We start from the raw sequence: 25,598 nt of genomic DNA, 5'->3' as shown, positions 1-25,598 counted from the left end.
GCTTGATACCCCTGTCTCCAAGTGAAAAAAGCAACAACATTTATTTACTCTGGTTTAATAAAAGAGAGACTTCACACTGAAAAAACATTCAGATTAGTTTGTTGCTGTGTAGGCCTAAAGAAGGCTCAGCATGAATTGTGAGGCCCACACTCGATATGAAGAACTGAACCTTAATCCCTTGTAAGCATTTTATTCTTTTACAAGGCAGAGACAAAAAACAAAAAAAAAACACGACAAACTTGTTTCAGCATGATAGTTGACTGAAACTTGGTTGATCGAAATCAGGCAGAGACAAGTTTGGCTTCTTTTTCGGTATGTATGAGTGTCTCTCTTAAAGGGTGAGTAATATGTGACAATGAAGTCAGACAATGAACTGTGAGACATTCTAATGTTCTGATTCATGTTGAATCAAAACTCAGGAAGATCATTGATTCATCAAAAATATTAATAGAAAATGCATTACTTTATTCTGTCTTAAGTATATTAGCTATGTATCAATCTGTTTATCTATGCTTAGGGTGCACTTTGATCTTTTTGTCGTTCCATTTATTTATTCATTGTCTGTGATAGCTTTCAAAATGACAAAGTGGTAAAACTAGAACACATCCCCTCAGTTTGATTTCTGTCAAATTTTCATTTTTTTGGGACAAATTGTACAATGTCCTTCGCATGTTGCCCTGGTACTGTTTTATTCACTTTAGCTTAGATTCTTACGACACCATTAAAAGGACAGGCTATTAGTCACCACTCATGAACAGCATCAAATAGTTGGCTGGAGTGTATAGTACCAGATGGAAGCACAACACTAATACCATGTCTGGCCTTAGCATTACGGAGGCTGAGATCATTGAAATACACAGTGATTTCCAGACCGCGCTGTCTTCCTTTGAAAATGGAAAAGAGCTCTGTACACTAATGGCAAATGTGAATGCAAATGCTAGAGACGTTAATTATATTCTGTCTAAGTCTAAACGCTAAACATAGATCTTATTCACTGAGAGGTGGCTTGATGATGACAAAGGAGTATTCTCTGGCACGCACCGGACATTTACATCTGCTTCACATTTCTGTGGATGCTCTGTGCATCCACCCATAGCCAGGCAGTGCGGGCTCTGTACTGTAAGTGGAAATGCTGACCTACTTCCCTCTTAGCGAGAGGGAGCTGCCTTGTCAACAGGGAACGCGTGAAACGGCAATAGCTAAACATAGCCTCTGTATGTTTGCGTTGAACCCGTATCGCTGGAGCTACCAGGTTCTAAGTGGGGGCTTCAATCAACAGGCGGACCCAGACCACAGTGGTGGCGGCGGCAGCGGCAACGTGGTCGAAATTCTAATCTCGGGTCTTTACCGAAGACGATGGTTCACAAGAGACTTTTAACAGCAGACAAATTGAATGCGCGTTTAGCCGGATAGAGGAGAATTAGATCAGATCTCCTGATTGTGCTTGAAGTGCTGTTATTTTCAGTGCGCTTGTAGGATTTGAAAGGAAAAGTGTCTGTGGGAGCAGACAGCTTGTATAATGAGGATTATGGAGAGAATCCTAAACGGACCATCAGCCCCTGATATCGATCGAAACGTGTGTGTCCAACTGAAGAAAAAGGAGTATTGACACCCGTCCTAAAGAAAGATGGGGAGACAAATAGGCTAATCTTCTTGGGGTTTTTGTTCTAAAATGGCATGTTTTCATCTTTTTCGCTGCATTCAGAAGCCAAGCGGGCCAAACACAGATCCACACACATTTGTCCCATGTCACGCGCAGCACGATGGGTATGAATTCATGCACGATGAGGTTCACATAATGGAAATATTAAAAAGAGCAGCCGTACTTACAAACCCTGCATTCTGGTTTGTAGGAATAAAAGCATAAATACAATACATATGGGGAAGATGAGGGATGGATGACAGATAAATTATGATTTAAAATTTTTTTTTATCTCTTTCTATTTTCCGATGTTTTGTAGACATCAGCAGATTCTAATTTTTTACAGATACATGACAAACAGTTTACAGTAACGCACATTCAAATCACACAGTATACTCATACATCATTGTGTTCTTACATCACAGTGTTCATCACTGTGGAGTCCTCATCATTCTGTAAGGAGAGTCCAAGGGAAAATCTCATCGGTGACATTTTCCGCGGTCCGTTTTCAACAGCACCTTCCACGGCCATGTCCTCCTACCCTCGGAGATGAGTCAGTTGGCGTGAGCCGGGCCAGACCCGTCGCCGGCGCTAATGTAGGGTAATTACCTCATGCCGTGGGCAACACCGCGGATCCAGATAAACAATCACAGCTGTGCCGATCCCACTTTCCATGAAGATGAATAAATCGGGACATTTACGCAGGATGGCAGTATGTGGGTCAACAAGCCCTCGTGTCGCCAATCACCACGGTAACACCACACACAACAAGCGTCATTTTCGATGCTCTTTCACATTTTCCGAGATGATTTAATCGAAAATACCACTTATTCCTCTCTGTCATATACATAGTGTTTTGTTTACAATTTGTACTGTATAATTTTCTCTAATGTTTGGATTTCACAAATGAAGCTTGATTGTGCATTTGTACATCTAAATAAAAGCGAATAAAGAAATTTGTAGGAAATCAATTTATCTCAAACTAGACTATGGTAGCCACACAGTTGTCATTCAGATAGATATTAAGACGTCATAAAAATACCAGTTTCATTGCCAGGCACCATAATTCTAGCACTTTAATTGATATCTACTAAAACTGCAGCACTCTGGGTGGGTCCAGATGAAACCAAATGGAGACACAGCTGTCCCTGTGTTAAATACTCTGTTTTAGGGTATGCGCCAGAGTTCAGCAAAGACAGACCATGGGATTCATGAGCGGAGAAAAAAAAAACCCAGACTGCTTATTTCACTCAGTTGATTGAAAATACTGGCTGCCATATGGGGCTTTTAACACTGTAACCCTTTACTAAATGACCTCTGATACAGTAACAAATCGGCATTCCATCCAGCTGCAGCTGTACATTATATCCAGCCCAAAATTTGTTGCATTTTTTAAATGTTTTTTTTTGCTTTTGTATAAGAAATGCACCCATATTTCTCAATGCAACAATCCTAACCATCATCCAAGTCTACTCAGTAACAGCTATTTATTTAACTGGAAAACCCTTTTTGTTAAGAACAGTAACACTCTCCAACATTTAAGAATGGTAGGTTTTCTATATATGGTTGTAACATGAAAGGGAGAGGCAATGCTAAAACTGTGCTTTTGAAGTGACTGTATACACATCTTTAGTAAAGGTCATTCCAATCTTGTCAAAGGTTGTCCTTGTGTAAGTTGCAGAGAAACTATGTCAGGTTTCAGTCAGATTTCTGATGAATCAGCTGAACTATTTTGAGTGCATGGTTCATTTTCTATTGTTGATATCTTGTTTGGAGGGCATGTCACGTTAAGGATCTCTCTCTCTCACACTCTCTCTCTCTCTCTTGCCAGTGCTCTCTGCAGAGGTACTAAGAGGCTTTTGTGGTGTTTGTTATTGATGGAGCGATACAGCGGACCCGGCAGGGTCACAGAGGACACAGCAGTCCCTAAGTAAACCCTTGACATTCTTGTTTGCTGCCTACCTCTATAATTCGGAGGTCTTAGCACGTTGCAGTTGAGCTGAGTCAAGGCCTGTTGTTCTGAGGTCTGCAAGGTTTACCAGCCTCAATCCCATCCATGCAAATTTTCACAAAGGGCAAACAAAACAATTGATTTGTGCTTCCCTGTGAATCAAGGGTGCCTCTTGGTGTTTAACAGACAACACAGCAAACACATTGCGTGGCATTTCAGTTATTGCTTGAGTGAAAGGAAAGGACAGTGTTTTTTTCTCTCTGAGATGCTCCATGGTCATATTATAAAAACAGAGTACACATGCTTTTGACTTTGTGACTGACAGTGAATCCTCCAAAGCTACCCTGCTGTCATCCTCTGTCCCAGCCTTGCCTCTCCTCCTGTCTCTGTGTATTTAGCGATGCTGATATAGCCTTCTAGGTTCATTGGCTTGCTCAAACATTTGTCTGTGTCGGGTTACTTATGGTAAATATTAGGTTGTGAATTGACTTGATTTAATCGCATTTGCACAATTAACGGAAAGACATTTTAACTACATTAAATTGTCATGCAAACATTGAAACATATAAGAATAATTTGCCTTTGATGAGCAGTCAGTTTTTTTTTCTGGCAAGCATTCAACAATAATGCAGTAAAACTGCCATTGTTCTGCTGTTCTGTGGCAAGGAAGTCTTTCTCTTAGCACTCTGAAGTTGTTGGAATGCGTGAAGATTTCTGTGGTGGAGTAGTTGCGTTTCAAGTGGAGCATTTCAAGATGTGCTTCCCTTTTGCCTCACGGTTAAAAACTGAAACCTTTCTTTCTTTCTCTATTCTTGTTTTCAGCGCGATTCGAAACCCATCCTCGAGTTCATCCTCAGCCAAAGTGTGTCTGGTGTGTGGAGATGAAGCCTCTGGATGCCACTACGGGGTCGTCACATGCGGCAGCTGCAAGGTGTTCTTCAAAAGAGCCATAGAAGGTACACCATGCTTTTGTGGGTCTTTTCATCGTCACACTTTTTGATATTAGTCTTTATTGTAAAATAGATAAATATGAGGAGCTGCGATGTATCTTTATACAATACACTGCAGTAGCTGAAAGACCATCATGGCACAATGGAATGGTACAAAAGGCAGTACCTAAAACACAAATTGTTTTTTTAATGTATAAAAGGCTTAAAATTTAATAGTTTGAGCCAAATATTGCCTTTTGTACTTGTGAACATGTTGTGTTGTAAGAGGACAACAGATTCAGTTACCTGGGTGAAATAATTGCCATGAAGGAAATTCTCATGGATTCAGACTTACCTACAGTTTCATTCAAGTGTGTACATCCAAAGTCCACTGCTAAGCCTTTTCCTGTGGTGTGGTCTGTTAATACTCTTGGATGGGAGACCCCCAAGAACAGCCAGGATGCTACTGGAATTGCTGTTAACATGCCAGTAATCTCCTCTCAATTAAGGCCAATGTGCTGGTCCAGTGAAGGGGACACTGTGCTATAGGAGGTGCTGGCTCTATGAGCTTAGACATTAATGTGAGGTCCTACCTGGGGGCTAACGCCAGTGTCTGGACCAAATTCTAAACCTTGTTGACAAGGATCCTGCAAAGTGTTAAGAAGGCATCCTGTTGTAAACCTGGTTACCAGACTGGAAGCAGCATCAAAGACAAACTTGCCGAAAGCTAAGCGTCAAACTCAGAGGAGGTGATCAGCAGCTGCTCTTCTGCATAAGAAGATAATGACTCTCTCTGTCCTGTTTTAGCTAAAAATGAGTAAAGATTGCACCTCATAATTGGACCGCATAATGGGCTCTTCATTCATTCTTTTTGGAGTTCCAGCTGAGGGCTCCCAAGTTCAGGGGATTTATGAGGAGAAAATGCGTTTATGATCATACATTAACAAACACTCAAACAAATGAGGTAATGCAGTCCAGTACGTTTTCCAGCCCAAGCATAAAATGTTTTGAACGTAATTTACTTGACTCTGAACTTACTGAAGCCATCAGTCGCTCAGTGCTTTTCCTTGGGTGGAGGAAAGGATGTAGATGCTCACTGCCTGTGTCCTGAAATGTAGGGAAGAAGCGATAATAGCTTTATTTGCCTTCTGTTGCTGACAGTGGCATAATGTATATATTTGTACGCTTAATAGTTTTGTGACAGTTTCCATGAAACAGTTAAAGGGAGTGGCCACACCATACAAATAGAACTGAACTCTCACGAGATGGTCTAGGTATGTGAAACTTCATAATGTATTCCTAGCAGTTTTTATATGGAAAATTGTATTATTGTGTACCTACTCAACAGATGCTGATCTTGAAGGCAAATTGAAAATGCTGCAAGGAATAAATTTTGCTGAAATAATTAAAGAAGTGCGCTCAAGGGTACTTTAGAAGTGTCCTGTTTAAAATAAATATATGAACTAAAGAGAAATTATTTGAGATTTTGATCTTTACTGACAGCAACAAATCTCACTTCCCCAGCTGGATGGAATCACACTGTTCATTTTTCCATAGGTGGTTAATAAATTTGCCTTTCGTCCACTACAGATATCGTTAAATCAATGTGACTGTAGCTGCAGACATTTTGGCTATCTTATACAAAGCTAGTCCCATTTGGAAGCTAACTGTATTTCACCAATATCCATGTTATGACTTTCCACATTTAATTTTTCAGCCCAGGGCTATCCTTACCCTTGAGCTAAGATTGATCTCAGGCTAGCTTACTGTTATTTCACATAGGTTTATCACTGTGTTGAGAGCAATTTCTGAGGCTAACCCTGAAAAGTCTGTGCTAAGCGTAGTCATTTGTTTATTAATTAATGTATTATTATTTATTTTTATTAATTACTTTTTGCCCAACTTTCTGCCTAAGATTCTCACAAAAAATATGGCCTTTTAGAATGATCTTAACTTGATCCGCTTATGTGACATTGACAGTCATTATGACACTGCTTTGTGGTGCAAAATTCTGTCATAGAATTACACTTTCTAACTCTTCCCTACCCTCACATCCTGGCCAGCAAAGTGAGAACTCCGTTACATCAGCAAGTTGTCACTCAAAGCCTTTCGATGGTGGAGGATTTAATAAAGGACACAGCAGATTTGGATGCAGGCAGTTTCTTCCCATTTCAGTTGCTTTTAATTTAGCCTTTTTATGACCGGCCATTACCTAACACATGAGGTCATGAAGACTGCTACTCTGAATATTATTAGAAACTGCCATGGTTCCCACAGGGTATTAAAATTTCCCTCTCCCGAAACGTAAGCTGTCAGAATGTATATCATGCAGCGCAACTGAGGACACCGGGGTCTAGCATGGTTGTGCCATGTGTTACCGGTTTGTGCGTGGCGTGCGATCTAGCACACCGTCTGCGACAGTCGCACAAAGCCGTCGCCCTGCCTCCTCAACACCCCGTTTGTTTTATTCAGTCACAGATGTCCCCACACCCCCCCCCCCCCCCACTCTAATCTACTTTTCTGCTGTCTGAAATCAATCCATGTAAAATTGTTTCACGAATCCACCCCCAGGGAACTCCAGTGAAATGCAGTGGTACAGGCTTTTAACCATGTTTTACCTCTGTTTTACATAACATAGGCAAACACACATTCCGTAGAGAGATTAAGACTCTTTTAATATTTGGTAGAGATATAAAACAGTAGAAGAATTGCTCGATGAAACAGTGCTTTGTGCATTGTATTTTTAAAAAATGTGATACTTGATCTCTGATTGATTATTCATATCTACAGCAGTGTTTTTTTTTTGTTTTGTTGTCTCTGTTGGAAAAAGCAGATGAATCAGTTGCTAATCATTAATACAAAGTCTCTCTCTGTATGTGGATACTCTCTGAACATGTGTGATTTCATAGATGTCGGCTCAATGTGCAGATAAAATAGACCCAGGCTTCCCAGACTGAAAGAGCGCTCTGTGTGTTTCTGTAGGCATGAAGCATGGGGTTGAGGGGGAGGAAAAAAATGGCTGATATTCTAATTACCATATGTCTCAACTCTGGAGTGAGCCTTTCATTGTCTGAATCGATGCTGGAGCCTGTTTTGATGCTGTCACCGCACTGACTTAAAACCAGCACGCGGGTTTACATGCAGACTTGTATTTACCTAACCCCTGACAGCAGTAGCAGGCCAGCGCAGAGAGGAGCGTCTCTACTAGAGAGGCCTATTTATATTCTGTAGGTTGTACAGTATCACGGATTTCTGCTGCCGGCTGTGTTGCCTCACCTAGTCTCAGTGCAGCAGAGAGAGAGAGAGAAAGAGAGAGAGAGAGAGAGAAGGGCAGAGCAAGAAAGAATAGTGAAAATAAGAGGTAGGACACAAGAGAGGTAGAAGGTGAGAATGAGGGGAGAGGGAGAAATAAAGAGAGAGAGGGACAGAGAGAGAGGGAGAGTGAGTTCTGCTTTTCAAGGAGATGAGTCAGCGTGGAGACGAAGAGTGCAAGAGGGGGGCACTGAGAGTCGGTGCAGTCCCCTCTCTCCGTGTGTTAGAGTCCTCCGCCGAGTGCGTGCGATGAGACTGCAGATTCGTCTCGGCGCTAGCGAGGATACAGCGGGGAGTTCGCGCAGCCCTCTCCCTCCCATTTCTGCTGCCGAGGCCTCTCGGGGGAAATGACTCGTTTTCCGTTGCCACAGAAGTGAGAGGCAGTTGCGTCGCTTATTTAGACAGAATACTAGCTCAAACGAATCACTCAGAGGAAGAAAAATAGCTCTAAAGCTATATTTACGTTGTTTAGCTTTTAGGGAGACTGAATTGTTTGTTCACAGCGGAGACAGCATCCTTGTTTTGGAATAGTACATGTGTTGTTCATGAACATGCATTGAATGAATGAGGGGAACTCGAGAAAAATGTTGCTCTAGACGTTGTAGATGTGTTCCACCTGGTTATTGGCTTTCTTTTTAGACACTCTTTATAGAAATAGTTGGAATATTACTACCTATACAACTGTGAAATTTCCAAATAGCCATAAACCACTAGTAGTTCAAATTGGCAATGGACAATGAATGTAATAGCCAAACATCCCAGCCAGGTGTTAATGTACAAGGTGTTATATAATGCTGAGGTCCTGAAAAACCTTGGTCAAGGATCCTGGAAGGCCAGTTTTTGCTCCTCTGTGATTTTTTTCAAGTGTCATCAACTCAAGGGTGGTGTGTTTTAAGATTCAGCAGCATTTGCAGGCGCTGTTTTCATGACTTGCTGAAATGCTGCACAGGGTGGTCATAAAGTTCCAGTCTATTTGGTTTATTGACTTGGAATTCTGTCAAAAATCACCAGTTAAGTGTTAATAGTCTACTTATTGCAGTTTCAGGTGTAACCTGGGAACTGTAGCACCAGTGTGTCTAGTTCATTCTTGGACATGTCCAATGAGTATTATGTTTTGGTGTTGAAATGAAGACATCTTCAAAGAAATAGACTGGGACTTTGTGACCATCCTTACGAAACTTGTATTAATCTCAGTGATCCGTAATGATTCTGTCCAGTGTAGTTGCGGTTTCACCATACTCCGCGGCTGGAGTGTTTCAGAGACACACAGTGGCCAGTTAAGCAGCTCATTGAGCGCTTCAGTCATAGGCAGGCACCCCGCGGACAAGGCTCCAACTGTTCCAACACGAGCTGCATGCATTTGTATGTAAAGTGGCATGAATTTCCCATGTCTTACCTCATCGCCATAACTAGAATGCATTCACAGCCTACGCCTTGTTGCTGTGTTTGCACATTTTCTCTCTCTTTTGATTTAAATGGGTTACCGTACAACTGATGCGTGAGCGTGGTGGCTTCTTGGTAACTGGCACACAAAACCTGATCTCTGTCATCCCTGCTATTGAAGTCCGTTGTCCCTACAAATCTGTGACAGAAGACATAATGGCTGTTTTATTGAATATCAGCAGTACCTGTAAGGGTTACTTAATCATCCTACTGTGTCAATGAATAATATGTGAGCCATGTAAGACACCCAGGAAGAGGGCACCCACTAAGCACATGAATAATGTAATGTTACCCATACTATACAATGACAGGAAATGGCCAATTATCAAGTTTCTCTGCTGTGACTAATAAAAAAAAACTGAGGTGGTGTTCCATGACCTTAATTGACTCTGTCCTGAAATGACCCATGCCTTTGCTGCCCCAGGCACTGATATTTTTGTTATCTGTCATCTTTTCCATCTCCTGGATGATAACTTTGTTCTTTGACATCAATGCAAAATGAGACAGTGCTCAGAGGATATGCTTTTGTGTGTAAGCAAATAAGACCGAGGGAGTCGGCCATTGTGTGCTGCGCTGTATCATGGGAGTTGCTATTGTGTCGCCCTTGCCGCCCATATCCAGTAACTGTTCATATGGAGTAGGCATTATGTAGTGGTAATTCGTGTCACTTCATACCATATACAGCTGGAGGTAGGTCGAGGACTTCCCCGTGTTTGTAAATAGGTAATTGTCATTTCAGTGGAGAGGTAAGCAGCCTGCTGTCAAGATAAACGGGATGAATTGAAACAAGAAGGAGGGCCAGGAGGTCTGATAGTGGCAGGCTGAATTTGGGTCAAGGGGAACGCATTTCTGTGGTGGTGTCAGAGAGAGGCGGGCAGTGGATAGAATACCCTGGATGTTCTGGGCATAGCAGCATTATAAGAAACCGCAGCAGAGCGGTGTTGTGGGGAGGGAGCTGGGCATGCAGTTAGGAGGTTGCGGGTTCATTCCCAGATGCTGCACGGTTGTTGAGTTGGTCAAGGTGCTGAACCTGAATTACTTCAGTAAACATCCATGTACATTATAAACTCTCAAGTCACCCTGCATTGTTCTTACATGTACTAAATAAATAGATAATAATCATAGGAGGGAAGCATGCAGGTGCCGGCACCAGAGTGGAAGCTGGTTGGAAGGGGGTTTCTGTGCAAGTTCCTGATTGGCAGGTTTCAGGACCGGCAGGTTCAAGGAATCTTATGATGTTCACATTTCGATACTCAGAAGGGAAGCACTTGGGAGCTGGTGAGGAGTCATATGCAAGGCTTGTTTTTGCAGATGCATTCCAATGTTTCACACTGGTAACACTGGAATGCATTTATAAAAATACACTTTGGGCTTAACTCCCTGGAATGCTGTAAAACCGCTGTATGATGGGTTAACTAGTCTTACAGTATCCCCTCCACCACCCAGAATGGATTGGTATGAGATGTGATTGTTTGGGAGAGTTGGCAAGATCTGTCTGACCTGGTTCTCAAGACACAGAGAATAAGAGTATATCTGGCAAGGAGCTGGTTAAATAGAAGATGGACCTTCAATGACAGAAGTTGCTTTAGAAATAATGGGCCTTCAATGACTGGAGTTCTTTTAGAAATAATGGACCTTCAATGACTGGAGTTGCGTTTTCATTAGTTTTGTTCATGGTTCAAATTCATAGTCAAATTCATGGTAGCTGTTCAGAAGCTTTTAAATTTAGCCTCTTGAAAAATCATTCTGAAAGCATGTCTTTGAAATTCAAAAATACGTTCAAACCATGATTTGTCTTAGATGTCAAGGCAGTTCTTTTTTTTTTTTTCTTTTCTTGTATTTCCTTCTTGTTGCTCGTAGATTAACAAGTGGCTCATGCTTACAACAGTATTAAGGCATCAAAATTGCATACGCTTCTGTTTGTGCTGTTATCCATATATATTCTCAATTGTACCCAGTTTGAAGTGTGTGTGTGTGTGTGTGTGTGCACGCGTGTGTGTAGAGTGAGTTGGTGCATCTCAGGCAGGGGCAACATACTGTATTTTGCAAGATCAAAAACTAGGGCAGATACTGAATTTCCATGAAACAAGATATTACCATTCATTGAGTTGAATCATTTGAAAGGGCAAATTTAAGACTGGTCTAATGCAGCCAAAAATAAGGCCGTATTTTATTGAATTTTCACTCATAGAGATACCTTGGGTCAAAGCCAGAACAAGAGCAGTACTTTATTTCATTCCAACATGATTTATTTCCATGAAAGCACTTGCTTTCATGGTGGAGCTGATAGGTAGAGACCTCTGAAAGTGTAGCTGGCAGAACAGAACATCACTGGCTAAAAGCAGATCACAGTGGCAACTCACTGCAATGTCTCAGTTGGCTCCACACTCTGCCATGGCAGTCTTGCACATATAAACACTGGTCCCTTTCACTTTCTATAGTTTCAAAATACGATTACGTAGCAGGCTACTACGACTTGAACCACAGTCTTAATTTCAAATGAAGGCATCACATGAATGGTCACATCAATCCCAATGCATAGCAGGTTTTGCTGCTCTATAGGTTTTACGAGAAACCGGTTTGTGTACCATGAAGGAATGGCCTGTTTGTGGCTTTCACTCAATACAATAACCTACTTCAGTAAGTATGAATAGGCCTAGACTACTAATTATTGTGAGTGATTTTTCTATGCATTATGTGTGTGTCTCAATCCTTTGAGTCCTCATCTGTAAACATAATATTATCTCAGTAAATCATATTATTGCAGCGGCCCTGGAAGTTGTTCTCTTTGGAGAGATGGAAAATGTGAGAAGCTTCATCTCCTATCTGTTAGTTTGTGAAACTTAGCATAATGCCTTGGAAAGTGTGAAAGTCTTTCACAAGTCCACCTGCACAAATACCTTGCATATACACACACATACACACACACACACAAGCTGGAGCTCAAACAGAAAGTTCGATTGTCCACAAGTGCGTGATTGACTCGCGCAGCGATTAACCAGGTTGACGGGATTGACCAGCGCTCCGAGCAGGAGGGCCGCAACGCTCCCCAGAGCCACTTTGCCCCGTCCGGAGCGCGCGGGACACGGCCCTGCTTCCTCCGTCGCCCTGCTCACTGTTATTCAGAGCAAGAGAAATGGGCTTATGTAATGATCACATGACCGCGCCAGAAATAGTGTCTCGGCTACAGCTGCTGCTGCTCCTCCCGCAGTTCCTCGGCTCTTGGCAGCACCCAGACAGCCACGGCGGGTTTGTTCTGCCCCACCGAGCCTTCTCCGTCTTTCGAGGCACTGTCCGTTTCGATCAGCGTGAGGGGAAGTGGGGGGAGGGTAATTATTACTGCTCTCCCGGTCGCTGAGGTTCACGCACGTGATGCGGAAAAGTGTAAAAATGAGGGGGGAAAGTGTTAAGTATACATCCCGGAGCGCGGGGAGGTAGGCAGTGCGCACGGCATAGCCGTTTGCAGTCAGGTCCTGGCTCCGAAAAAGGCGTGGGCGTGTTGCTAGCAGCCGTCCCCGAGCTGCCAGAGTTGCAGGGGCCCTGAATAAAGAAGCCCGTTACTGTAGCTCAGGGACTGGGGAGGGGGTGGGGGGGGGGGGGTCGCACAAGGATTCTTAGGCTGTTAAAATCACTGTCACAACTTTGAACCTGGTGCTTCTGTGTGTCACATGTGGTTAATGCCAAAAGGCTTTGCATTTCATTTGCTTTTGGTATTGTGTCTACACTGCTCAACAGACTGCATGAGACAATGCAGTCCAAGTACACTGTTTACCATTCCGAGGTCACACTTACCTACTGTACTGTATGGAGCCATGTTCTTTTGATATTTTCTGCTTTGGCACATTGTGAAGGAGTTTAAATTGGACATTTACACATATTTAAATTTTTAAATATAATGTGTATATTAGGTTTATGGTGCGGGCAGTAATTTTTCGTCTTTTGAAAACATAAATAGTAAAGATAAACAGTAATTTTAACTATGAATACAGGCACAGTGCTATGGGCTTACTTCAGACACTGGAGTCCTCCATATGTTCAGTATTCAGTACTAAATATTCAGTGTCTAACTCTCAGTGTGGAGTTGTGTTCTTTCCTGGCCATCCGCCAACGTATGTATCCTCCTGTTGTCTTTTGAACAGGTCAGCACAACTACCTGTGCGCCGGACGAAATGACTGCATCATTGACAAGATCCGGAGGAAGAACTGCCCGGCTTGCAGAGTCCGCAAGTGTCTGCAGGCTGGCATGAACCTGGGAGGTGAGGGCTGGAAACTAACCATGTACTCATCTGTGTATAACCACAGCACAATATGTATGCAATTATCTGTGTAATTATATTATGAATGCGTGTTTATGTAAATATATTGTCTGTGTACACTATATATACACATATATCTACACTATATATGCACATATCTGTGTAAGTACATACATATATGCATGTGTGGTACTACAGTGCAATATACACTGTCCTACCAATAGTCGCAGAATACAGGTAGCTCTGAATAAAATGTCTGTCTGTTTGGACAGTGTACATGGACATGACAGTGTACGTCAGCACAGTTTGAATGTGAATTCACAGTACCTCTGTAAGTAGTTCCAGGGCCGTAACTGCTGGTTGATGAGGGGAGAGGGGCGCTGCTTTTCAGACTTTGAGTAAAATTATTAAGATGAATTTCTGCAGTAAATACTCAGTTGTATATCACTGATCAATTAGATGTAATCTATGTAAAGTATCATAGATTAGGGGTTCCAATAAGCAAAGAAGAAATGATGAAATCAGTGTATGTATTGAGTAGTCTGTTATTAAAGCTTTAGCTTCATTTTAAAGTTCTCAGCAATCAGGTCAAGTCAGTAAAGCATGCGGATGGACACAGCATATAGATGACTTTCACCACCAATGGCGGTGCGGAATTTGATTAATGCCTCTTGGAGAGCTGATCGATAATTGCTTGGTACAGTATGTCCAACCATTTCCTTTAGCCGGGGTTAAATGGTCAGGGTATCCTTAGCTGCCCCAACACGGAACACATGAGAACGAGCAAAAATGTGTAGAAAGGAAATGACTCGGCAGTGACCTCACCCAGCCCCTGGGTCTCAGGTCTCATAGTTTATTTGATTGTGTGTTTGGACAGGGTCTTTGAGGGCAGTTAAACAGGGGGGAGTGATCGTGCCTGAGTGCGTATTTACAGTACTTTATCAGACGTGTCCTGTTCTGACACTGCTTTGACCGGACCAAACATCTGTATCTAAACCATGGCCTACTTTCACTGTGAAACAAAGTTTTCTCTGGAGTTTTTCAGGTCAAGATCAATAATCAGCTCGGGGGTTGATTCTGTAACATTGAGCACTTTTCAGTTTACCCCCCCCCCCACATTACAGGGAATTCATGAAATGATTGAAGGCAAATTATAATGTAAATGAAATGAAGGTTTTTGGAAACTGCTTCCATTTTAAACTTAAAAATGTTGATGTCTCTGTGGTCTCTGACCATTGTTACAGATGGTATTTTGGTTTTATAGGAGAGGTTATTGTAAAAATAAAGTATGTGAAGGATCAGTGGGTCCTCAGACAGACTCTGAGCCACTTTGAAGCCAGTAGGAGTGACTGTACGGAATGCAGGATGAGATCCGCAGATGGCCTCTGAAAAAAAATCTTCTGTACTTAGGGATGTCTAAAATCAAATCAAAATTTACCCAGTATCAAAATGTCTTCCTTCTTAATGTTGTGGCTGTGTAGAATTCAGGCCCCTCCTGCTGTTAAAATTAGATGTGTGGAATTCATATGGTAACAGGGAGCACACTGAGCTGACTCTAAGGGGGACATCAGCAAGTCTTTGGTCTCTATTTGAGGGCAGTGAAAAGGCAAGGTCAGTGTTAACTGAACTGCTGATACAGAAGCAGTTATAAAAATAGTCATTGCCAGCCTATATTTGTAAACAAGCTCTTGAGTGGTGTGTGTGTGTGTGTGTGTGTGTGTGTGTGTGTGTGTGTGTGTGTGTGTGTGTTTGTGTGTGCAAGTGTGCGTGCGTACATGGGTATCTGTGTGTGTGTGTGTGCATTTGCGTGCTTGCCCCATGCCTTTGAATTGGGTGACCTCATGTCAGGCCTGGCCTGGAGCCCTTTGGCTGGATCTCTGTTCTCTGTGCTCTCATCCACTTTGCCATATTTTCCAAAAACATGTAGCAACGGCTCTCATTACTAAATTCCACCGCTCTGTGAGAGCCAGCCAATCCAATTCCAGGCTTCCTGATTATTTTATTTATTTATGCATTTATTTGGCCGAGGCCGCTATCTCCGGCGGCTTACGGAGCGTTATGATGAAAGAGCGCACAAAACAATAACATTACTCAAGACTTCCCTGAAGAAAAAAAAACATGTCCGTAACATTTCACTGGCACAACACATCTTTTTATGTAATGCGCTATTTTACGAGCGTACACAACACAACTTCCTGTGTGACTGGGGGAAGAGGAGTTCACCATGCGGCAGTTTGCCCTGACGAAAATACAAACTGTAGTTCTCATGAAAAATGCAGTCATGTCGCTCTAAGGAAATGGAGGACATGGTTCTTATCTTCACACTACAGTGCTGTAGTCCACTGCATCTGTCACCAGGGAAACAGATTTAGTAATGACACTGAATGCATGTATGATTTCCTTTCCATACTGCATGCCATGAGGAACTGCTGATCACAGCATGTCGTGAAAAAGCTTGAAGCTCTAAGGAAGGGCTGAGAAATATGAAGGGCTAGTTTCAATCAAGCCCAACATGATAACGTTGTGAGTTTGCAGAAGTTTGTGATTAAAAAGGAACTTGTTTGTTTTGTGTATTGCGCCAGTCCGCCAGAGTCTTTGCTTTATCTGATTCTGCCTCTCGGAGCTGCGCTTGGCTGTGGGGAAACTGCTGCTCTGGAAATCCAGATTTATTTTTTCAAAAGACGTTAATGTGAGGTTATGTTTTGGCTAGATTCTCCAAAGTGGGTATAGAATATCATTGCAAATATTTACTCAGAGATCAAAGGCATACCCATTCTTTTGTAGTAGCTGACTAGTTAATACAAATTGTATTAATGCAAAATGTTCTGATCAGTTACTTGTAACGTTCATGTACATTCCCTGCATGTTATCTGAGCTGAAAATGTTCATTTTTGTCGTTTTTATTGCTTGCACACTGTTTTGGAAAAATAGGTTATTTATGCTTAACTTCTTTGTGGTATTCATACTGTATCTAACATTGTCATTAAAAACGGGGTTCTCTGCACAAATATCCGTTCCTCATGCCTTGTATGCGATTGTGTTAGGTGTTATTAATTCTAATTGATCCCTTCAGCTGGTTGTTTCAGTGTGTTCGTGTAAGCGAAGGAGGCAGGAAAAGCATCTGTGTGCAGAACTTGGTTCTCCTCACTGCCTCATCGAATCGTATTGCCATGTTTCCGCCCGCAGCCCGCAAGTCCAAGAAGCTGGGCAAATTAAAAGGAATCAGCGAGGACGTGTCCCTGCCGGGCTCCAAGGAAGGCCACACGCACTTGGCCCCGGAGAAGGAGTTGGGCGCCAGCAGCGCCCTGGTGCCCCACGTGTCCGCGGTGACGCCATACCTGGCCCCGCCCATCTGCAGCATGCTGGAGCTGATCGAGCCGGAGGTGGTGTACGCCGGCTACGATAACACCCAGCCCGACACCACCGACCACCTGCTGTCCAGCCTCAACCAGCTGGCCGGGAAGCAGATGATCCGGGTGGTCAAGTGGGCGAAAGTACTTCCAGGTCAGTCCCCCAGCCGTCGCGTGAAAGCCCTTAGTTCCACCCCGGTGTGGAGTTTACTGTAGACAGCCTCAGACCGGATGCACTGGGCCACCCGTTAGCTGCTCGCTCACACAGTCCTGGAAAGAGATGCAGAGAAAAAGGTCAGTCTTTATAGACCCTGAAATGAATATCGCATATCGACGGATATCAGTTTCACTGTCACATGGGGGGATTCTTTTCTGAAGCTTTAATCATATTTCATTCTGTAAATGGATCTCATGTAAATTGAATTATCATCCTTTTTTATTTAACAGTGACAAAAGTACTAACATGGTTTGAGAATCTGCATTTAAGACTAGCTTGATGCTGTATTAGCTGTTTTTTTTTTGTACTTTTTAAACTCTATGAACTTTCAGATAGTGATTCCCTCCCAGATAACTTTGGTAATGATTAATATGCTGTATCGCAAATATTTGATACTTCCAGAGTGTCTGCTTGCCGTGTCCGGGTATATAAATAGACGGCCAGGCCGGCAGCCGGTCATAGTTTGTCTTGGTGACTTTGAAAGCGCCACGTCCTCCAGCCTATGCTGTTCAGTTAACATTGCAGTGAGCGGCCAAGCGAAGACAATTAAATGTGGAGGGACCTCAGTGTGTAGTTTTCATAACCATCACTCTGTCGCCACGGTGACAGGGCCCCGAGTGGCATCCACACTGTATCAGAGCCAGTTTTTCTCACTGCAGATTTCTCCCTTTGTGACATATTACATGCTATACTGCATACATACAAGGTATCAGAAGTTTCCAAGCCTGTATCTGAAAACATCTAGTGCATTTAATCCAATTGAACCTAGTCAATCCGACCTACAAACTCCTGTAGAAAGTGCATATGCCCCTTATATAGTTATTTTAGGTGAAAATATTAACACTCCCACCCATGATAAGATTGCATGTTTAAAAAGGCTGGATATTACAAATTGAATTGCACACATGGAAGGTCAAATATAGTCTGTGATGAGTTCCTATCCTATCCTCTTTTGGATTATCATATAGCATACAAATATTTTGTGGCCACCTGTCACATTTTGGCAAAGGTCCCATGAAATGTATTTATACTGAATAAATAGCAAGAGCATGGACAGATGTTTAGAGAGTGTCATATGTGCAGTGGAGTAGGTGCCCAGGATCTAAATAAATTAGAACATCATTGTTGATGTTGGGAATCTGTGTAAACCTGTGGAATTATTGGTGATCCTACTGGATGTGATTATTCATCCTGTTTATAATTGAATTTCAGTTATATTATCTCTTACAGTAATTGTCTGAAACTTTACATATTGCATCACCTGGAAAAATAAATCTTGATTTTATGATTTTTTTTTCATTTCATATAAAAGTTCCTTGTATAACTTCATTTAACTGTTGCAATGCATCATCAAATAAGGACTCAGTCACTGATGTGACTGTTGCAGGGGTGTTTTTTGTGTCTGTGGTTGTCATGGTAACGTCATCCAGCGGGACTTCCTTGTGCCATGCTCTTCCTGTTCCCAGCATGCTGTTCACAGCTGCTCTGTTTGCCTCCAGGTTTCAGGAACCTGCCAATCGAGGACCAAATCACTCTCATTCAGTACTCCTGGATGTGCCTGTCGTCCTTTGCCCTCAGCTGGAGGTCCTACAAACACACCAACGGCCAGATGCTCTACTTCGCACCAGATCTGGTTTTCAACGAGTGAGTTACATTGCACAGTAGCAATTGCTACATTACATGTGTGTAAATGAGCTTAATATAATCATGCTAAATATCTGAGTTCCCTCTGACTAAGTTTTCTCGCCTATAGCAATGATGTCACCCTAACAGGCTGATTGGTCTTAACTGAGTCTTGCTACACTGCTTTGCAATGGCTCCTCAAACATGACACATTGGCTCAATAAGAGTTTCATAATGCCAAACCATATCAGTGCTGTATGACCTCCCCCGACCCAACCATTCACCCCCATCTCAGACTAATCTTGCAATCCCCCCCTTACTCTTTCCCCCTGCATTTTATGATTGCTTTTATTGGTTATATAAATCACTTTTTCACAAACAAATACTTTAGAATATGTGCTGTTTGTGTTCTTTCTTGTAAGGTTTTATTGTCCCACTCTCCCTAGGCACCACGGACATAACTGCTACTGGTACATTATATTTTGTTTTTGCCAAGTAAAAAAGGCATATCAGTGAAAATTTGAAAAGTGATATAATAGACTGATAATCTGCTGCAAGAGCATTTGAATATGAAAACAAAGTGTAAAGCATCATTGAGAGAAGTTGCAGAAACTCTGGAGCTTTGATACTGTCCCACCCATACTGGGTTAATAATAGAGGTGGAGGCAAGAGGAGAGAGTGACCCCTGCAGGTGACTCATAGCAATACATTGCATTATTAGCATTTAGCAGACGCTCCTATCCAGAGCAACTTACATTGGTTACAGTTTTTTACAGTGTTATCCATTTATATAGCTGGATATTTACTGAGGCATTTGTGGGTTAAGTACCCTAAGTACTGTACCTAGCAGCAGTGCTCCAGCGGGGAATTGAACCAGCAACTTTTCAGTTTCCTGCTCCTCAGCCTCTATGCTACACCACCGCTACACATTTCAACAAAAGTGAAAAGCAATCATCTGCAGATCAAAGTGAATTTTTTTTTATTGCTGTTGAGACATCTTGGTGCCCCTTGTTTCTCAAGGGGCAAGATTGCGTCCTGTTTTGTAATTTGTTATTGTATTGTATTGTGACAGTTATTGTATGTGGTAACATAGCTGTGTACATGGTGATAGTATTTCCTTTCTGAGAGCATGGTCACCTTCAAATACGTTACTGGAGCCCTGCCAGTTTTACTGTTGTCTGGATTCAAATGCTGCTGTCAACAGCAACAGCGAGGTGTTCAGTCCGCTACACCCTGTAGCAGCGTTTGTCCGTGAGCTGTGCAAAGAGTTACCCCCCTCCCCCCAGAATCAGGCCCCTTCCAAATCATAGCCATCGTGACCACGCTGTAGCCATGGGGACCTGCGGGCGGACGTCAGTGCCTCCACTCTCACGCCATGGAGTTCCAGGTCCCTGGCCCCCGTTCAGCATGACCACCGAGCATGCCGCAGCTTTAGCTTCGAGCAGCACAGCTAAGCGAGCGTTTGATGCTCGCGCAGTAATTCTCACCGCTTTCAGTGACTGCCCAGACACACGATCTTGTGAAAACATCGAGGGGAAAAAAAGACACACTCATGCTGAAATTCATAACTGGAGAGTTAGGGGCAAGGAGTGCTGTGCTTAGATTGACTGTTGGCCGCAGTGGGAAAAAGGCTGAAACTGATCTAGTGTCCAGGGACGCAGTATGTGTACACTCACAGCACATGCTGGCATCCACAGCAATGACACCATCACTGCAACAAAGGCTGAAAGTGTGTCATTGAAACACTCCTCTCAATACAGTACTGCCCTGGAGAAAAGACAAAGTCCTGCTTTATGGTGCTCAGATGTTGGTTGTATTTTTACTTAATTTTTTTCCCCCAACTTCCTCCACAACATTAAGGGTTCAGTGGTCAGAGCAAATAAAGAAGAAATATTGCACCGGAGTCCAAAAAAAGTTGTCTGCTTTCCGTTAAAGCGCCATTATTCAAAGTCAGGGAGAGAGTGCACTGGAGATGGGTTGAACGGGAGGACTGTGCCTGTCCTCATTACGAGCAGTCTAGCAGGCCGACCCCAGTGTTCACGGTGCACACATTCACTTAGCGTTATTGATCGCGGCTGATCAAAGTCCTGTCGGAGCCTCGCGCTGATCTCCTCCTCCGAGCAGGAGGTCAGTAATAGAGCAGGGGAAAAGAGCGTGAATGCGGCAAATTAATCGGTTGGTCGCGTTCACTGACATTCACCAACCGCTGCTCTCAGCCAGTAAGTTCAGTTAAACCGGGGCCCCATGCAATCTGAGCGCTGAACCCTCTGCCCTTTAGGTCTCGGGTTCAAGTCCCAGGTGCATAAGCGCTCTTGTACCCTGGAGAATGCTACCTGACCTCAGTTGTTCTGGTAAAAAGTCATGCTGCATAAAAGATGTTAAAAGTGGAACTGCTGCAAGTCGTCATCCTCAAGGGTTTCAGACAGGAAAATAATTAATTTTGTACTCTTTGGGGAAGCTTGTGTAAGGACTGCATGTAAATTGTCTTCCATATATTTCATACCCCTGATTAAATAGTATCAAGAATGTGCAGTATAAGCATTAGATCTTTTTGTCTGCTTGAATGAAATAATATATACTTTAATCTTAGCATCATTGTACAGAGCAAAGTCATGATGTTAAATAATGGGTTTCATTTCAGAAAACACAAGGGTCAAGTTTTTTGGGTTTTTTCCCTGAGGTTGCAGGTTCACTTCAGATGGGGCATTTACTTGGGCTGCCCCAGGAAGGTTCGCAGCCTGTACAGCTTCAGTATGAAATGGTTTATGTGCAGAGCTATAAGCCTTGTAAGTGGCCCTGGACAAGGGAGTCTGCTCCATGAATAAAGAAATAATCACCTTCGTTTTGATCTATTCTGGAAATGAATTCTGAATGAATTTTCTCCAACAAATATGTATTTATTTAGAACAAATATTCTAAATAAATAAAGAAATCTGTGCAACATAATTACCCAATTTCATCCACAACACCCCTGGAGAAGAGAATTGTAAACTAATGGGATTACTTCAACTCTGAACAGCGATTTTCCTGTAATTAGAACATGTGCACAAAATTAAGTTTGTGCAGTGTAGTAGCACAGATCCCGGGGCCTTACTGTTTACAGCGAAGGAGGGGGAATTTCTTGGCTTATGTAACAATAAGGTTTAGTCTTAGATGCAAGCTTGTTCAGCTGCCAGCCAGACCACAAAGCTTATATTTGTTTGATTCTATGACCAACATAAAACCTACAGTGAGAATACTTTCCCAAAAGCACTGATCACATTCTCTAACTTTTAAATGCAATTTGAAAGTCCTGATGGTAAATATGACGAGTAAAATGCAGGAGCATGACTACCAAAGCCTTTATAATAGAATGCAGATTCCCAACTTCAGGGATCTATACATTGGCTGAAGGTATGAGACAATACCCATGAGGCAGCAAATAGACTATTCCCATATCAGAATTACAGATCAACTTCTTATACCTAGTCAGCCTTTTAAAAGAACAAACTACACACTCTTATGTTACTGTGCAGACTGTGGTTATAACCGTCTTCTCCCTCTTTTTAACAGGGTTATTAACCTCCTTCTGTCTGTTCTCAATGCGAGTCTTCACCCTGATTTTAGTGCAGTTATAAGCTACTGTACCTGTGTAGACTGTGGTCATAACCAGGGCTCTGCTTGTGCTGAACATGTTCATAAGTACTCTGTTTAACGCGGTTATCCCCGGTCCTCTCGTCTCCCCAGGGAGCGCATGCAACAGTCAGCCATGTACGAGCTGTGCGTGGGCATGAGGCAGGTGAGCCAGGAGTTTGTGCGTCTGCAGCTGACCCACGAGGAGTTCCTGGCCATGAAGGTCCTGCTGCTCCTCAGCACAGGTCAGTCGCCCCCTCAGTGACATCACGCGAGATCCTCTGTGTCGCTGTGTTCCATTGTCATGACGAACACTCCCTCCATGTGCAGTGTGGATAGTGACTTGTGATTGGTGAGATTTCAGAGATTTATTTTTGTTGGTGTGAGATTGTAGTCTAGTCCATGGAGTGGCGAATGACCAGCCAAGGATTATCCTTCTGTCAAGGGATTTATCTAAAGGAAGACATGTAAAGGAATAAACTAAATAGCAAAATAAATGTACAATATAAAGAGATGTGATGATGATGATGGTAGTGGTAATAATGATGATTAATATCATCATCATCATCATCATCATCATCATCATCATCAGCATCAATGTTGATTAGTATTATTAGTAGTAGTAGTTCTGGTAAATTTAGTTTAGTAGTTTAGTTAGTATTATCATTCTAGAAATGTTATAGAAATAGGATTAGAAACAGTATGAATCTTTCTACAAATTGTAAAAGTTGCCCATTAATGTAATTTGTTATGTTGAGGCAGATATGTGCAGCCATAGCGATGCAGTAAAAAGTACGCATCAAACACAGAAACCGCTTGAGAACAGTCTGGCTCTGGCAAAGGTCTTGTTTTATCATCTGTTTATTTACAGAAGTTCCTTCTCAAAGGAGAGGATTGATTATCATATACGAGTAAAAGGTCAAAAATTCAGATGGCTTGAGTTCCTGTGTTTATTTCATCGTTTACAGCAAATCACCTGCCATTTAATACAATCCAGCGGGGGTCATCACACGGGCCAGGCAGGAAACCTGAAAGAACACATTCAGCTGTGGTATTTTTTGAAATACGAACAAGCGCGAACCAGAAGTTTGCTTCAGTAACAATATTTTTGTAATGTTTTATTTACAGCACGTCTCCGAGCACTTGTGTTCAGCCGAGTAACTTGCGTAACTCGACTGTATAGAGCGCTTCATCAAACAGCACTGAAGAATGTGCAGCGCTCAGCAGACCTAAATAGAGTTGGATGTATTGCTGTCGAACTGGATGTCGATTTGGGTCATGCAATATTACCGGCAGAACTCAGCGCATTAAAAGGCGTCTAGAGGGCCGTGATTCCATGAGCTGTTCTGCTTCTGGTCTTTTCTGTGCGATAGTAAATAACTGTGGGAAGAAGCGAGTCGGCCAGCTCGGAGGTGGGAGGCGGGGGGGGGCAGGACCTGACGTGGCCAGCGCCGAGAGAGATCCGCGGAGAGGGAGAGGTGGTCCAGGCCCTGTCTGTTTCAACACAACTTGATATGTGGAAGTATTTATTGGTTTTGTCAGGACCTTGGTACGGGAGACGCTCTCCTGCTGCAAGGGGTGAGGGGGTGGGGGGGGGGGGGGGGGGGGGGGGGGTGATTTCCCAGCATGCTCCGAGCCAAAAAACGAAACAGCCCAGCTTTTTAATCTCTCACTGTACTGCTCTTGGAAATGGCTGCTCCCAAACAAATCTGTATATTTGTAGTCTTTTCAGTCATTAATTATATTGTGATTAGTTTCTGATAAGTGTGATTTATTTTCCTTTTGGGAGGAACCAGGAGTGCTCTTTGTCATCTGAGATGACTTATCACTGTTAGCTGGCTACGTGATGGATATTTATCAAACAAATCGTTATTTCATTTCCCCTGTTAAATTCATCTGGAGGCCAGCCAGAATCTATCTGACAGATATGTCCCTCCCCCTCAATCAAATATTTTCATTTTCCAAACAGCACTGTTGCAGGAGAAGGCAACACAGCACATCCTCCAGACATATCAACACATTGCGTTCATATTAATTCTGTTACAGCTATAGATTGTCCTCGAGGGCCTTTTCTGCTATGCCTGGGAACAAAGTTAAATTTCCCATGTATTAGTAAACGAAAAAAAAAGAAGACAAGCGGAGTTTGGACTGTGTTGAGGCAGAGACATTGTTGTGCCTTGCCCATATGTTACACAGAGTCGTCCTCGGATTGGTGCGGCCGAGGGAGTCTAGCAGGTCCGTCCTGCTGCTGCTGCTCCATGGGCCGCCCTCTGGAGCCTCTCCAAAGAGCCCCCGCTGTGCTCAATAAGTCAAGTCAAACTCCGGGCACTCCTCCAACAGCTAGTGTTTTTCTTGACTTCCTTCAAACAGGCTGAATTTTGAAGGGTAAGGGGAGGGAAAAAAAGAGTAAATAAACCGCTCAGCGTCTGCTTAGAGAGCAATGGCCTGGCGTCATAAAGCTTCATAAGCAGTGACAGGAGTCAGCACTCATGACGGTCTATTGAGATGTAGAGGATGCTGTCAGATTTCAGACTGTGTGTAGTGAAAACCGATGTTGCTGCGTGGACTTGTAGCCAAAGAGTGAAAACAGTTCAGGATAACTAATGCTTTTGTACACAATATAAAGGGTTGTGTCATGCTTGTATACTCAGTCTGCATATGTTTGGCTAAACTGTGACGCTTTGCAGGCTACTGCATGTCAGCATTCATTCCAGATGCTTCTATGCCATGTTTGCATCTGTGAAAAGTGGGATACTGAATTAAAGCTCAATACTGATTATGTTTGAATTAAAATATTCATTGTTACAGCAGGACCCTCTATCCTGGGTGGCAGACATAGCTTACATGTTTACTTAATATCTGCATTTCAAAGGTGTTTATATACCTTTTAAGCTCAGTTAAGGATCTTCCCCAGTAAATATCTAGCTGTATTAATAGATATCATGTAAAAATAGTAAGCTATGTCAGTCGCTCTAGGTAAGTGCATATGATAAGGGAAATGTAATGCAATGTAATGTTATGTAATGGGTAGAGGACTTGGAGAGTTCCCTCAGGATTCAAACTTGCAATGTGCTGTTCAGACTTCCTCAGAAGCGTGTCCACACGGGATGAATACATTAACGCACAGATCACAGTTGCTCACACTTCAAACTTCCGTTACTTCAAAACGCTCACAACAAAAAAGGAGAGGAATGTTTTTTTGTTCAAACGGGCCATGTTTAAAGAATAATGCCAGAGCCAGACAGAGCTGGCTCCCGTGGCCT

The 25,598-nt window shown here is 42.7% G+C and overlaps 1 protein-coding gene across 1 annotated transcript in view; it reads left to right on the top strand.

Moving 5' to 3' along the window:
• The window catches only part of LOC118793486 (mineralocorticoid receptor-like), an 82,775-nt gene that overhangs the window by 50,506 nt on the left and 6,671 nt on the right, over positions 1–25,598 (top strand). Inside the window, exons 3-7 of the mRNA XM_036551697.1 lie at positions 4,416–4,549; positions 13,417–13,533; positions 16,720–17,037; positions 18,600–18,744; positions 22,450–22,580. Coding sequence (XP_036407590.1) covers positions 4,416–4,549; positions 13,417–13,533; positions 16,720–17,037; positions 18,600–18,744; positions 22,450–22,580 — 845 coding nt within the window. The remainder of the gene's footprint in view (positions 1–4,415; positions 4,550–13,416; positions 13,534–16,719; positions 17,038–18,599; positions 18,745–22,449; positions 22,581–25,598) is intronic.

This window comes from Megalops cyprinoides, chromosome 18 (assembly GCF_013368585.1).
Source record: "Megalops cyprinoides isolate fMegCyp1 chromosome 18, fMegCyp1.pri, whole genome shotgun sequence".
Classification (NCBI taxonomy): domain Eukaryota; kingdom Metazoa; phylum Chordata; class Actinopteri; order Elopiformes; family Megalopidae; genus Megalops; species Megalops cyprinoides.
The sequence above is the reverse complement of the archived record's forward strand: the minus strand, read 5'-3'. Positions and strand labels throughout refer to the sequence as shown.